The sequence below is a fragment of the Sceloporus undulatus genome, chromosome 5 (genome assembly GCF_019175285.1).
Source record: "Sceloporus undulatus isolate JIND9_A2432 ecotype Alabama chromosome 5, SceUnd_v1.1, whole genome shotgun sequence".
NCBI lineage: Eukaryota > Metazoa > Chordata > Lepidosauria > Squamata > Phrynosomatidae > Sceloporus > Sceloporus undulatus.
This window is the reverse complement of record NC_056526.1, coordinates 179334486-179351220: the sequence shown is the minus strand read 5'-3', so window position 1 is coordinate 179351220 and position 16735 is coordinate 179334486. Positions and strand designations below refer to the sequence as shown.

Here is a 16735-nt window from a genome sequence, read left to right as displayed (position 1 = left end):
GGCCGAGGGCGCACCACCCATATTGGCCTCACCACTGGCAAGTGATGGGGGCATCAAAATGGCGGCGCCCTGTACACACGGGCGCTGCCATTTTGATGTAATGGACGCTTAGCGTTCACACGTCCTGGTGCATTTGTGATGCCGCAAATGCACCATTGGCACATTGCGGCATCACAAACGCACCGCATTAAGAACCCGCTTTTTAAGGGTTCTTTTTGCTCCGCGGGGAAGCACCGCAGTCTGGAGGCTGTGGCTTCCCCGCAGAGCAAACCAGGGCGGCGGGAGACCACCTTTTTTGGCCGGTCTGTATCCTGCCAGTGTGTGCCTAGCATGGGAAACAGCAGTTGTCTCCAGAATCCATTTTGGAGAATGTTGAACATCAAAACATTAAAATGGTCTCTTCAGAGAAAAGGGGAAAGCAAGTAAAACTGCCTCACCATTACTTCTCATCATGTTAAAGAACAGATCTATAACTCTAGCCACCACAATTGAAATCCTAAGAAACTAATGAAAGGAATTTTTAAAAAATCACTGCTGGATGTATTTTGGAAGAAGCTTTTAAATGGTCTCTTGAGGATTCAAAATGGTTTTCTTTACTTATGCAAGGTTTACCTCACCTGGGTGTTTCATTTCACATGTGCATATTGTTAGTTTTGGATGCAAAGTTCATTGAAACATGTTGAACTGCTCTTCTTTTTTGTTGTATAGAAACATGTCTCTGTTCATTTTAAATTTGGTGCCAAATTTTATGTTAAAGAAGTAATGTCCCCGAATAAATCTACATCATTAACTAAGGTAAACCTGTACTCTGTTAAAAAGTATTTAACTATTTACACTGTTGCACATTTCTGTGGAAATCATAGATATATCCTTGAAATCAGTTATTCTTAAAACGGTTTCTAGAAAAATATTTTAATATCAATTACAAAAGGCACATTAATTAGAATCAACTGAGCATCAAAGTACTCACTCTCCAAAGGAACTGAACACCTGCAAGACTTTTAAGAGAGTTGTCCAAGAATTGAACTGGGATGTTTTAATGGGGCAATGCCCAGCACTACTAAATGAGAAATTCCACTGTACAAATCAATTTCTCTTTCACTTTAACTTTAGAGTGCATGCTTCTCATGCAACATTAAAGACTGCATGTTTTCTAGGATATAACCTTTTTAACAGACCTCTTTGCTCTATCCTAGGACAACAAATGTTTCAAACTCTTGTTGTTTATCTTCTTTCACATCTCCAAGTTCCTCTTTGGATCTAAAAACTCAAGCACTCATCTATGCTCTGATCATCTGTCGTTTACTGAAGCTTTCCTCTCTGCTCATTTTTATCCTGTCATTCATTTATTCCAGAGGGGGCAAAAAACCTATAATGTTTTTACTGAACCTTCTCTCCTGTGATCATTTCTGAATCCAACAATTATCAATCATTTCCCATTAACTCTTCAATTTTCTAGCCTAGTGAAGATCCAACTCAAACACCATTTTTATGGTTATATTTCATTCTCCTTCACAGACTACTGCTTCAGTCTTGTCCCCTACCCTCTTCTTTCTGTTTTCCTCCTGCAAAGATCCTGCAAAGGATAGCACTGACCCAGTAAAATGTTGCCCTGTGTCAACAACTCTGATGCAGATGACCAAAGCACCTGCCTTCTGCAAAATTTTAAAGTCACTGTCCCCTTTGGCTGAAATAGTTTTATTCAGCTATTCAGTTACTGTAAAATTATTTTGCTAGCTGCCCATGTACTTTCCATACATAGGCATGGAGGAAGAACTATCTGCATTCTCCTCCCCACAAAGTATAGCACACATTTTGCTACATCTGAGAAAGGGAGGAAAAGAAAATTTGTCAAACTTTTCTATTTAAAAAAATCCCCAACAAGAAAATGTCTGCAAATATTTTATTATGAAAGACACTTTAGTGTGACAGAAATATCTCATAGTACCTCATATAAAGTCAGCTTAACCTCCCCCTCTTCATTTATGCCTAATTAAGAACATGGAAGACAATATAATACTGCATCTCATTTAAATTCCATACACAATGATCCATATTTTTTTAAAAAAACCCACACCTGTAAATTATAGGCAGACATTGCATAGTATCGGTTTCTGTTCATGAAAAACTAACCTGTCCAGACGAAGCTAATAAGTTAATTGTAGTAAGCAACATCCAACCTCTACTGGCTTCTTCACTCTGATTGATCTCCAGGAATTGGACTATGGCACGACTTGCAGCCTCTATTATTTTTTTTAGAAAATAGAAATTAAACAAAATAAACAACAAGCTCTTCATTTATATTAAATATATTTAAATTTGTGCTTTGGCTAGAATAACAAAGAGTCTTGTGGTATAAATTTATGATTTATTATAGCACAAGCTTCTATAGACACTGGCAAGTTTCATGAGGTGTATGAAATGTTACCTCTGGCTAAATCATGGGTGAGTGGGGACTGTAAACTGGGAGGTCAGTGGAAACTGGAATGCAGAAATTACAGGGGGGGGAAAGGCAAAGACAGATATTCCCTCTTCGTTTTTCTGGTCTTTTCAAAGGAAAAAAAAACAGAAGGAGGATGGAATACCTTTCCTTCCCATTGCCTTTTTGTTCTGGAACAGGAAAGGCCAAGCAGGGAAGGGGTTCACTTGGCTCTGCGTGGTCAAAATTCTTTGGTCATGCAGTTTGGTCATGCAGTTATCAAAAATTTCCAGCCTTCCTCCTTTCTAATTTCACAGCTTGAGAAAAGCAGAAAGGTAGGAATAATAGCTTTAGCCATCCTTTCAGCTAGCTTGAATAATTGTAACCCAAGGAAAGAAACACTGAAAGACAGATTTTTTTAGATCAGACTTTGTTTCTGCATTCTTCAGAATTAGGTACTATACTCACTGAATTTCTCAAACAACTTTTCAAGAATTTGACACAGAAGAACAAGTCAACAGTTTCAGTGGTCTGCACCAGAGACTTTCAGTAAGTCAGTCAGTCAATTCCCAAACAATTTTGTTTATCCTGATATGAAGCTTCTTACAGCCCAAACATTGATTACCAGTTGGCCTGGGATTGCACACACTGCACTCTCTGGCTCCAACCACCACCCAGGTGTTTTTTTAGATGTATTTATACAGATTTATATCTGCTGGGATGTATAGGTTTTGATGCAGTGTGTGTTCAAACATTGTATGTAATGCTGAGGATCATAAAAGGTGGGGTATATGTAGGAAACCCTGGTGGCACAGTGGTTAAATGCCAGTACTGCAGTCAAAAGGCTGTGAGTTCGATCCCAGGGCTCCAAGGCTGACTCATCCTTCCATCCTTTCACAGGTCAGCAAAATGAGTACCCGCTTGTTGGGGGCAATTAGCTTACAGATTGTAAACCACTTTGAGAGTGCTGAATTCATTAATAAGTCGTATAGAAATGTACATGCTATTGCTATTGCTAAACATTGTTTAAAAAATAAATAATACTGCCAAACGCATTTACCTGTAGACTTGTTAGAAGCTCTCCGACGAATTTCCGTCACCATTAATCGTGATACTTGTGTTGTAAACTGTAGGAGATCTGAGAATTTTTCCATCATTGTATTTGGAGGAGCATTTCCAAATACCTGCAAGCAAACATATTATTCATACTAATAACATAACAGGAAAGTAATGCACATATGCAGAGAACACATTGTCAGCCACCAGTTCACAATGCCATATCAGATTTTTTTAGTACAAAAGTATTTTAACAGGCATGTGAAAGTGTCTGATTAAAATAAACTGTTACCATTATTAGTCAGACAATTAAACTAGCACACAGAGATAGTTCTAGCATGTTTCTGGGTGCACAAGTATCAGATCTCAAAACTGAATCCACCTATTTAAGTCTCCAAGATGTCATACATCATGTTATTATTTGTATGGGGGTGCATATGCATAGGCACAGCATAAGATTACTGCAACTGTGTGTGGTGCAAATGTTACTTGGATCCGTTGGTCACACAGAGCCTTGCTATATGGTGCAGTGAAATGTTTCCATATCTACTACCAAAGTTCTGCCCCTTTAAAGTTATGAAGCTTCCCTTGGAGCAGATTAGAGAAGGCTGGAATGAACTGCTATCTAAACACAAGTGGAAAACAGAAGTTAACATGCAAGGTGCCACAGCAAACAAAATAAGTGTTCCTTTCAAGATACTCCTGCAGGTCTTCTTTTTTTTTTTTATGGGTGTGAGGCAGCTAGTGTCATGTTCCAGCAAACCTTCAAAGGCGTCCAAGATCTGTCTAAATGTACTGCGGCCCCCTGTTGTCTGGAATTCCAAGCAAGTCCGGGTCCCCCTTCGAGCCCTTTTTCTGTCTCCTTACTCCAGGAGTCATTAGCGGCAAAGCTTGCTAATCGCCACGACTGGGTCTTGGAGGACGCACAAACGGACCAGAGCAGGAGCTCCTCCGCTGCACATCCGAACGCCGCCTCTCCGTCCCGGAAGTCCCAATAAAGAGGTTACTGTCAAGTACATAGGGTGAACAGCTCTGGTTCCCAAGTTATCTGAGCAAAAGTAGTATTTCTGAGTATAAAAGCATAGTTAAAAGCACTGAGATGGATTGGCCATTTTGTTTTGTTCTCCTTTCTCTCTTCAGGTCTGGCGTCTTTGCTCCCCAAGAACTCACAGAATTGCAAGAGATCACAAAGGCCATCCAGTCCAACCCCCCTGTCATGCAGGAATACACAATCAAAACAGCCCTGACAGATGGCCACCCAGCCTCTGTTGAAAAACCTTCAAAAGAGGAGACTCCACCACACTCCGAGGGAGTGCATTCCACTCTTGAACAGCTCTTACTGTCATGAAGGTCCTCCTAATGTTGAGGTGGAATCTCTTTTCCTCTAATTTATATCCCTTGTTCCGGGTCCTTTTTTCTGGAGCAGCAGAAAACAAGCTTGCTTCATCCTCAGTATGACACCCTTTCCAATACTTAAACAGGGCTATCATATCACCCCTCAACTATCTCCTCTCCAGGCTAAACATATCCAACTCCCTAAGTTATTTATGCTATTTAAATGATGCATGGGTCCTAAGAGTCCGGAGGTCGCGCCAAAGCCACACTCCATTCCTAAGCACTGGAGTGCAGCTTTGGTGCAGCTTCCAGATTCTTAGGATGCATCATGCATCATTTAAACAGCATACCTCCAAAGAGACCCAAAGCAGCTTTATTTTGGCAGTCTGTAACAGGCCAATGAAACGTATCCAGAAAAACTGCACCAAACCTCATTTATCCTGAGTGATTATGGAGAGTATTTTATATGCTCAAACAGCTGGCAAGAACAAGCACATCCTTCTACAGAAATATAACAACAACAACAGCACTATTATGTTGTGTTATATGACTTTTGATCACACACCATATCAGTTTATTTAGGTAGTTATGATGAACTCCCCACCCCACCCTACCCCCCAAAACTACAATCATTTCTGTTCTGCATCATATTAATTTGGAAAAAAACTGAAAAGAGACAGCCATGTGGATTTATGTAAAACATGACACAGAAAATATGAGGGACTTGGCTTTAAAGTCTTTCTCCTTAGTATTGTGTAACCTACATGATGCTTTTTTTTAAACAAAGGCATGTTTATTTGCTTTCTTTCCTCCCAATACTGATCTTCCCTATCTTTGAAATAAAAGTATTTTACTCCTTTACTGTGAGAACTACAACACACACATGCTATATACTGAAGCTATCACTTAAGAAATTTTGAGGTTATAAGGGAAAAAGTTTATCATCTTAGTATCATTAAGCAATTTACACATCTATATCACTCTTCAGCAATTCTCAAGTGCATTATTAAATATTCAGGACTACACAACTACAGCAGTAGAAAATGAATGCATATTATGAATCAAAGCATTGTTTACTGGCTGAGACCTTTTTGGTACAATGGCCACATTTTAATGCTTTTTAAAAAATCCTTGCTGCTTTTGCTCATTACTGTACACTACAAAAAAAGAAAAGAGTCGTCCTACACAGAACCAGACTATAAGGTCTGAATAAATCTTATATTGCTGAATTACTACTTTTTGTTCACTTCTCTCAAAGAAATGTAGTAAGTTCACCCAAGGACTGCATCCAGTATTACTACAGGAATTTGCAGATGCAATCCCAAAGCCACTGTTAATCTTTGAGAATCTATGGAGGACAGGAGAGGTCCCAGCAGAGTGGAGGGGGTGGGGGAATGTTGTCCCCATCTTCCAAATGAGAAAAAGAGGACTCATGCACCTACCAACCAGTCAGCTTGTCATCAATACCAGGAAAGGCTGCAGAACAGGTTGTAAAACATTAAACAGTCTATGTACACTTAGAAAAGAGTGCCGTGATTACTAAGAACCAGTACAGGTTTCTCAAAAAGAAGTCATGCCAAACTTAATTTTATCATTTTTGACACAGTTTGGTAGATCAGGGAAGGGCTGTGGATGCAGCATATCATGATTCTATCAAGGTTTTTGATAAGATCTCCCATAATATTCTTGCACCAGCCTGGTGAACATTCAGTAGACACTGCTATTGAACTGATCAATCAACCAAACTAAGAGAGCTCACCATTGGTTGGTCTGCAACTTGGACAAAAGTGACTAGTTGAGTATGTCATGATTCTGTCTGGTTTTTATTGTCCAACTGCACAAAACTATAAAGGTTTCTAAAAACTATTTCAAAAGATATTTAAGAACTCCCAAGTCCAAAGTAAATGTTATCAGAGAGAGAGAGAGAGAGAGAGAGAGAGAGAGAGAGAGAGAGAGATCTTAAAACGTCACAAAAAAACCCTGAAAACAAAGGAGCATCAGTCAATTCAGATATATGAACAGCTAAGTGGTAAGTGGTGTGCACAGTCCAGTCAAGAAATAGCTGAGATAGGTGATTATATCAGAATTACAATATTGGCATCTTGAGATACCTAGTAATAAGAATAATACGAAACAAAGATAGCAGCTTAAGATCTCAACATATTACAGAAGAAATTAGTTTATCTTTAATTAATACTGAGCTCCACTAGTTGAGTAATGTGGAAAATTGTTGCAGAACAGATACACAGCACATTCATGACAAAAGGAGAAATAGCAAGCACACTCTTCTGCTTATTGTAGCAGGAAGTATTCCCTGTGGAATGTAATACAAGCAGCTCTCACTAAAAGTATTATGACTGTGAAGGCAGGCAATGTGCGCATCATGACCTACACCTGACAGGGATACAGAAAGCAAAAACTAGCATCCAGATACTCAGCCTTAAAATCCAGTCTCTCCATCTACATTTTAAGATAAATAAAAATATTTAAACTCAGAGACCCTATTTGCTTACCCTATTAAAAACTGGTAGCATCATGTAAAGTTTCTCTTCCTGTTCTTTCTGGGTCATGTGCCGAGGAGGATGACACAGTTCTGTAAACAGTCGACGCAAGTGCATCAGTCCTAGAGCATTATCTTGAGGACTACATTCCTCTTGACGAGGTCGACCCATTATCCTTTTCACCATATTCATCTTTGCTGGTTTCCGAAAGACCCCTTTGATCCTGTTGAGGAAAAAACAAAACAATGTTGAAATTCTTGGAAGATGAACTGAAGCACTTGGACCGGGCTCTACAGGCTAATGGTTATTCCAGCTCAGACATCAGAAGGGCTGTCAGGCCCAGGAAAACCCAGAGAAGTGAAGACAAGCAGCCACCCAAAGGGAAGGTATTTTTATTATACATCAAAGAAGTCACAGACAGAATAGACAAAGTGGTAAGGAAGCACAACCTGCAAATGGTTTATAAACCGACGAAGAAAATCCAGCAAATGCTTCGCTCAGCCAAGGACCAGAGAGACCCTCTCACAGCCGCAGGAGTTTACCGCATACCATGCAGCTGCGGAAAAGTCTACATAGGGACCACCAAACGCAGTGTGCAAACAAGAATCAAGGAACACGAGAGACACTGCAGACTGGGTCAGCCGGAAAAATCAGCAGTAGCAGAACATGCCACAAACCATCCTGGGCATAAAATACTGTTTGAAACACTGAAATTCTGGACCATGCCAACCACTACCATGTCAGGATGGACAGGGAAGCCATTTAAATCCACAAACATCTGGATAATTTCAACCGGAAAGAAGAAACCCTTAAAGCAGGGGTAGGCAACCTTTTTGAGCCGGGGGCTGGGTTGCTGTCCCTCAGACAACTGGGGGGCTGAAGCCAAAAAATAAATAATTAATAATTTTAAAAAAAATTAAATAAATAAAACGGGGACAATGTGGGACAAAATTTTCAAATGGTGGACACTTTTTTTAAAATGGAGGACACGCGGAAAAATTTGCTGACTTTTTAAAAAATGTTAATATAAATGCATGTTTCTGAGGCTTCTATAGACAACTGCCCCCCTTGCCTGCCGCTTGCTCCCCCTTGCCCACCTCCTCCTGATAGGCCAAAGGCCCCATGCCCTCATGTGAGACACCAAAGGCTCCGGCGGCAATCAGCGGCAAGACCGGGCTGGGGCCGGTCCCAAGGCCTTGCCTGGCCGCATCCGGTCCACGGGCCATAGGTTGCCTATCTCTGCCTTAAAGTGAACAAAATTTGACTACCAGTCCTGAGGAATAGCAAAATAAGGACTCAACAAATGCAATTGGGAAACCATTCAGAGTCAGGGGCTTTCCCAGCAGATAATGATCGCCAATAGCAGACATTAATCCTCTTTTGCATTAGCCTCCCAGCCCGAGGCCAGCCATCAACACAGAACTATACACATTCAAATCACTCCTGCATTCCCAGGCTCACACAGTATATATACGCCCAATTTTTCCGGGCAAAGCATTCTCTGTAGATGTCAGCCACAAATGCTGGCAAAACGTCAGGAAGAAACTCTTCTAGAACATGGCCACATAGCCTGAAAAACTCACAAAAAACCATGGATGCTGGCCATGAAAGCCTTCGACTTCACAAAGTTGAAATGATTATACACACACACACTCAGCAAGGAGAAGCCAGATTTTTTACTTTTTTAAGTATAAAATAATCCATTCCATGGACACACATTGTTGTTGTGTCCTGCTTAGGGTAACCCTAAGGTGAGCCTATCATGGAGGTTTTTTGTTTTTGTTTTGGCAAGATGTATTCAAAGGAAGTCTTCCATTGCTTTCCTCTGAGGCTGAGTGACCGTGAGTTGCCCAAGGTTTGTGAATTGTCCAAGTGGGTTTCCATAGCTGAGGAGGGATTTGAACCCTGGTCTCCTGGAGTCCTAGTCCAATACTGTACTCAAACAACTCCACCGTGCCGACTCCTTTGACACATATAAACACAACAATACATAGCTATTCAAACAGAATATAACATAGACCTAAAGCATATGTGAAATTTTCCAGTTAAGAGACAAAACAAAAATGTTCCTGGCATATGTGCATGTTTCTAAGTTCAAAACTAAGTAATAGGAAAAACGCTATACAGCATAGTCTTCATTTTTCAGCTATACAGTCGGCCCTTCTTATACACAGATTTTTTATACATGGATTTAAGCATCCACGGTTTGAAAATGTTCCAAAAAAAGTATAAATTTCAAATATGAAACCTTGATTTTTCCATTTTTTATAAGGGACACTATTTTGCTATGTCATTATATTTAATGGGACTTGAGCATACACGGATTTTGTTATATATGGGGGATCTTGGAACCAAACCCCAGCATATAACAAGGGTCTATTGTACTTGAAGACTTTAGATCATTAAGCTCTTGAAGAAATGTGAGTGTGCCACTATTCCACTGCAGAGTTTGCAAATACTGTAGATTTGCCCACTCCATGAGGAAGCAATCAGTGATCAAGATGAATTTACTACCCAAGCAAAAGTTATCACTCACATTTATCCTAGTGATACAAAAGTAAGTACTGTAATGGCAGATACATTTGATTTTCATTTGTTGCTCCTAAACCAGATTTCAGGTCACATCAGTAGTTCTGATATTTCTCCTAATGTTTCTCAGAAGAGATGGAAAAAACAGAGAAAGAAAGATACTGTACTGCAAAGCTTATCATGCTTTTGAGTAAAACAAGAACCCACCATCGGAATCTGAGTACCAGCTGTGCACAAATTCTACTAGAAGCAAAAATGCAAGAAATGTGCAATTCTATTTGTTATTTGCACCCCAGGTTTTTTTTTTAAAAATAATCATACCAGGATGTGGCAGTGGGGGCTCTCAATTCTGATCAAGCCTGTGATGGGGGGGAGGGAAAGATTTAATCCCCCCCCCTGGAAAGGCCCCATCTGTCAAATCTGTATTTTTTGTTCCAAGGCAAATAAAATATGGGCACCATGTATTTTTTCACCTAGATCAAATAACAGTGGAGGAGTGGTGTTTTTCTCAGATCAGGAACCTGCTAAAGTTGCTTTCTAAAGACAAAAAATGTCATCACATATTTCTAGTCTCTTTTAATTTAGTTTGAGTCATTTCATTCATTAATACACGGAAAAAACATAAAGCTCGAAATTCCTATCCTACTTTCAAATAGTAGTTACGGGAAGGGGTGTGTGAAACAGCAAAATGGAAATTTTGCAAGATCAATTCATTATGAAGAGTGCTTAGCTAAATGAAGAGCTCCCGACTGAAGACACAATTCTTAAATAAGTTGAGCTCATTTGACTGAACGTATATCAAAGGATACCCAATCCCATTACCTTGATCAGCTAAAAGAAAGCTGATTCACCCATTGGCATGTGCAATAATTGAGCTACAAGGTAGAAACCATCAATTACAAATCAAGATTAGATGAGTTCCACTCCAAGATATTTTATGCATGGCATTTGCTTATGTTACTAATTTATTCTACTTCTGATATTAAAGAATAAGGCAAGGAGCAATAAAGTTCTCCCAATTGGAAATGCTGTTCAGACACTCTCACATTTAAATAAAAAAAATAAATAATTTTTTTTTATTTATATCCCGCCCTTCCCAAGATCAGGGCGGCTTACAACGAGGTTAAAAACAATGGTGCCATAACAATAAAAAAAATACAGCTACAGGCAGGCCGTACAAACAATACAAAAAACTATCAACAAAAACCAACAGGATTAAAACCCCTTAGCCCAACCTCTTGGCCACGGAAGAGGAGGGAGGCCCACAGGATTTTTAGTCGGGGAATGCCTGTTGGAACAGGAAGGTTTTTAAGTCCTTCCTGAATTGGGCCAGGGTAGTAGTCGAGCGGAGCTCGGTGGGCAGCGTATTCCAAAGGGCTGGGGCAGCCGTGGAGAATGTCCTCCGTGTAGTGGAGGCTAACCTAGCCCCAGGCACCTTCAGTAATTGCTGCCCAGACGTTCTGAGGGTGCGAGGCGGAATGTACGGGGAGAGGCGGTCCTTTAGGTATCCTGGGCCCAAGCCATTTAGGGCTTTATAGGTGATCACCAACACCTTATATTGAGCTCGGAAGCGAATGGGCAGCCAATGGAGATTTTTCAAAACCGGTGTTATATGGCTGGTCCTGGGAGCACCAGTGACCAGCCGGGCTGCCATATTCTGCACCATTTGCAGCTTCCGAGTTTGGTATAAGGGTTGCCCCATGTAGAGTACATTGCAGAAATCCAGTCTCGAAGTTACCAGAGCATGTACAACAGTTTCTAGGTCCCATTTGAGAGTACCAGGACCTTGTCAGACACTTTCAAGCCTATGTTAATGACAAAAATGGACAGGATCCAATTGCTTCTGTTTGTGGAATCAAATGGAAAGATTCCCCATTACCATTTCAGCCTCTCATGCACCCCCATCTGTTCTCCAGGAAACCCTCTTGGAGCGTATTTTCAGAAGGCACCATGGGAAAGAAGAAGAGTAGAAAGTTCCACCAGCCTGGCAGGTAGGTACCAATGTGACAACTGATATAGGCCAATTAAAGAAAACTCTTTTACTTGAAAATAAAAGGAACATGGTACATTTTGCAAAGCGGATATCCTATTCCTAGCTTTCACAGCTTCAGGTTAACCAGAACCAAGGTTAATAATAATAATAATAATAATAATAATAATAATAATAATAATAATAATCTCTACCCCACCTCTCTGATAAGATTGAGGCAGTTTACATCAATAAAATCCCACAATCCCCCTCCCTCCTTCACCCCAATTCAACAATAATAAATACAACATAACAATAACTATAATAAAATACAGTTAAGTTCATTAAAATGATTACTAAGACAAAGATAGGACATTCATGGGATACTGTGTATCTGAAAGCTGCTGCTCAGTTTCTTACACAGAAAAAGAAGCAAAAGGGATCTAACCTTGAAGAAACACCATGTACTATGAAATGCTCTAAAAGGACAAAAACAAAGAAGAACTGGAGCATTACAGAAGCAAATATTACAGTATATTGCCTATTTTTACTTTTTAGGTCTCATTTTCTGGAACCCACTGAATAGTGAAATTTTAACTTTCCCCTACTATTTTCTGCAATGCCTACCTGGAATTCTTTCTCAGTGCAGATCAGAACAGATCTGATATATACTGTTTATATACTGTTATATACTGTTCAATATAGAGGTTGATGAGATTTTCTCAGCAGTTATTTTGGATAAAATACATCTAGTCTACATTACATGCAGATGCATAATACAGAGCTCAACAAGAATGGAGTAGTTTAATATACATTCAACATGAATCATTAAGTTATGGTAATTTATGGGTAAATAATACTGAGGTTTTCAAAACATTAGTTAAAAACAAAAACAGTTGGGCAGCCACTAGGCAACAAATACTGTATTTAATTAACAATAGCTATTATAGGACTATACAATTGGTTTGTTGCTTCCAAAGGGTGTTATTTAAGTAAACAACTGGGTAATTATCTAAATGTTCATCAGACAACTTTCTCCAGCTTTTTAAGCTGGGATACTAAAAAAAACCTACAAAAATCCAACCCTAAGGCACTGTAAAGCACATTAGAAATATGGTGAAATTAAACAGGCATTGTATATTATCTTTAGTTTTACAACAGCACTGGTGGAAGCAAACATACTTTCACTACTGTTCCAAGAACTTCAGAACTGCCCCTTAAAAAGAAATTCAGACTCCACTAATTATTTTTACCTGAGAGAATACCTTTCTAGGAATCTCTAGGTCCTCCTAGAAAGGTGTTCTCTCAGGTAAAAAAATAGTGTTTTTTATTTGTGGTTTCCCCACTTTCATTGAGATCCTGTGCCCCTAGCTCCTGTGAACATGGAGGGCCCATTGTATATGTTTTTGAAATTTGAGTCTGATCGTAGAATTACGTGGGGTGACCTATGAATGCCTAGAGATTTTTTTTTTCTCGAAATCGCTAGGTCCTCCTGAGCAACTCTATGGTTAACTTCAAGCAGAATTGTGCTAAAGGACCTAGAGAGAACATATTACTCAAATCCGCAAATAATCAAATCTGCGAAAGTCAAATCCGCAAATGTGGAGGGCCAACTATACTGCCATGTCCATAAAGCAAATTAAAGTCATAGTGTTATTTGATTTCAACTGGATATACTGTATAAGCATCAGTCTCTAAAGATTAAAGTTCCGTATTTGCATTTGGCATTAAAATAGATGACTACAATCTAAGGCTTCATCCGCACTGCAGAAATAATCCAGCTTGACACATTTTAAATTGCCATGACTCAATTCTATGGAATTATGGGGATTGTAGTTTTGAGAGACATTTAGCCTTCTCTATCAGAGAGCTCTGGTGCCACAAGATCCTCAGCCATCAGTCATGATATGAAGTTCTGCATCAAAAATTTGCCCTTAGGCAGACTGAGTTTGTTTCATATCAAGACTGATGGAGCTTTAGATCACCTCTGCAAAGCATGAGGAACAACCAAGAAGACAGACCTCAACCTGCTCCACTGTGCAGTGATAGATTCATCTGGCACCAGCCATCAACCTGTTATTCCACTTGACCTCTTCCAGAATCAAGAGACTCATGTCTCCTATAGCTTACTTCATTTTTAAACAAGAACAAGAACAACAACAATACACTTTTTATATGTTAGTTTGTGTAGAGTAGTGGTTCCCAAACATTGGTCCACCAGGTATTTTGGACTTCAGCTCCAGGATCCTTGGCTTTTGGGAATGGTAACTGGGGCTTCTAGGAGCTGGAGTCCAAAACACCTGAAGTACAGTACCAAAGTTTGGGAACCTATGGTGTAGAGCTAAGATTTTTTAAAATCAGAAACTATGGTGTGTGAATGGCCACTCCCAAGATTAAATATTTTTGACCCCTGGGAGGGCCATGTAGGGTAACAGAAATGGCCCTGGGGACTGCATGCAGCCCACATATCATACTTTACTCACTACTCCTCCAGATGTTCAACACTGTTTCTGGCATTCTGGTGCACTATGTTTCACTGTTACAGGCTGATCCAAAGGTTAAGCTTCAGTTTAATGGCTGGACCTGTCTTGTACGTTTCTTTCTGTGTTTATCCTTTTCTTCTCAATATATTTAGATAGCTCATCAAGAAGATGATGCTCTGAAATAGACTTATTATTATTAAACTTTATTTATATAGCGCTGTAGATTTATGCCAATGGAGTACATTCTACAGGATAATAACAAAATACAGTACATATAAAACAATAGCTAATAATACAAGATAGCATTAGATAAAATAAGCAAGCAACAAATTAAAAACACTGAATATCACATATCAAAGCAAATATCAAATAAGAGTCAGATGACAGTCACACGATGACTGGGAATGCTTTCCTGAACAATATAGTCTTCAACTCAGTTTTGAAACTGGTTAAAGAAGTGATGACCCGTGCTTGTGGAGGAAGGAGGTTCCAGGAGTGAGTGGCAGTAAGTGAGAAGGGACGAATCCGGGATGGGGTGGTGGAAATCCTAGGCTGGGACAGCAGAGCTTGACTACCAGAATGGAGGGTACAAGTGAGGATGTAAGGAGAAAGAAGTTCAGATAAATAAGGAGGGGCCAGGCCATTAAAGGAAAAGAATCAAGAATGTAGACTGATTTCCTCTGACTCAACAATAGAGATGGAGATTTTTGGCAGCAGGTCTCAACATGTAGAGGATATGGTCATTGTTGTGATCAATCCTGAGTACCAAAGGAAACTGAGAAGCCTTAGGTTGTCAAACTTGTTCCAAAGAAGCTGTCATTGAATAGGGCAGTATTATAGTTCATGAAAAAGTTGGTGTTGGCTTTGAGGAGTCCAACATAGGGTTGGAAGTGTGAGCTAAGACCATCGCAAGTTGTAGGGTCCTACAGTTTGAAGAAGTGACTGCAGGCAGAAGCTAATTCAAGGCAATATCATCTGCTGTTTTCAAGAAAGATTCCCAAGAGTGTAAACACCTGTGAAATATGGTAACAGAAATCTCGTATTGTGAAGCCACAGCAGACAGAACAAAACTGGGCTCTGTGGTTCTCAACAAGTAAACACAAAAAGCACAGAATGGGTCCAGAGGATTTGGCAATTTTGCTGATATTCATCTCTTGAATAAGACCTTAAATGGCATACAAACTGGTTAAGAAAGAAAGAAAGAGAGAGAGAGAGAGAACCTTTTTTTAAAAAAGTAGGCTATACAATATAGAGAAGAATAAACTCAAACCAAAAAACAATAGATGAAGATAAGGAGGAAAAAACTCAGCTTCACAGTTCAATTGAATGGATAAGGTCCCAGGAAAGAGTAATGAGGAGAAAAGCTTGGCACACTGGAGCAAGAGCAACAGAAGTTTGGAATGGGGTTACCACTAAAAAGCTACTCCTAGAATGCCCCAAATGAAGCCCTATGCAGGTGCAAGACCCATTTATGTGTGCTACAGTGACCACAAACATGCACTTGTCATTGGAGATTTTCTCCCATCAGCTCCAGCCAGCAAGACCAGTTATTTGGGATGACAGGAGCTGAAATACAAGTTCATCTGGAGGACTACAGGTACCCCAGAGATAAAGGTCCTCTGTCCATTTGTCATGGAGTGAACGTTCTTTTGACTTCAACAGTACAACACACCAGCCTGTCCAATATTCAATTCTGTTTGGATATTGAACAGATGTATTCCTAGACATATTTCCTATATGAAAAGGATCCCTACATATTAGTAACACTACCACCACCACTGGCAACAAGATGGATGCTGTAATAAACATCTGAGCCATGTTTCTCCACAAAGATTGCATTCACAGAGAAATTATGCGACTTATAAATGGTTTCAGACAAAACAGTCATTCACAATAGGCATAGCCTATTAAAAACAGAGGATTGTCAAACAAATATTAAAAGCAATTAGTTCAACATAGGTGCAACAGGTTTTTATAGATCTGTTTTACCCTAATAAAGCAGGACTACATTCAGACACATGTAAAGTAATTCACAGACCACTTGCACTAGGGCATTTTCTGATGACAGGACAACTACAGTATCTGTGAACACTACAAGCAAACCATTGCTTCAAATGTAAAACGTTCATCTAAAAGACATTAGGCAAACCAGAAATTATCAAGTTCTATTTTTAGTCACTTCCTAGCATATTCTCTTTATAAGTAGCATGGGGAGAACACAAAAACCCAGCAGTATTAAAGGTTCTCAATGTTCCAATTTCAGTCTTTCATACAGACGTGCAAGGAGGAAAAAACTTGGCAACATATTAGAACCATCTCCATTCTACTAAAACAAATCATCATTTATGTGCAATGCAAAATCAAACAGAAAGAAGTATTTGTAACAGGAATGTTTTGGTGTGTTAAATGGTTGCTTTATCCATCATGAAAAGAAACAACATAA

General features: G+C 39.5%; 1 protein-coding gene across 6 annotated transcripts in view; it reads right to left on the bottom strand.

Annotated features, from left to right (window-relative positions):
• The window catches only part of WDFY3 (WD repeat and FYVE domain containing 3), a 162921-nt gene that overhangs the window by 110166 nt on the left and 36020 nt on the right, over positions 1 to 16735 (bottom strand). For all 6 annotated transcript variants that reach the window (XR_006103935.1, XM_042466670.1, XM_042466673.1 and 3 more), the window contains exons 3-5: positions 7324 to 7534; positions 3480 to 3603; positions 2134 to 2243 (exon numbers count right to left, since the gene is read on the bottom strand). Coding sequence is in view for 5 of the 6 variants with exons in the window: in XM_042466670.1 (XP_042322604.1) it covers positions 2134 to 2243; positions 3480 to 3603; positions 7324 to 7503 (414 nt within the window). In the remaining variant the exon portion in view is untranslated. The remainder of the gene's footprint in view (positions 1 to 2133; positions 2244 to 3479; positions 3604 to 7323; positions 7535 to 16735) is intronic.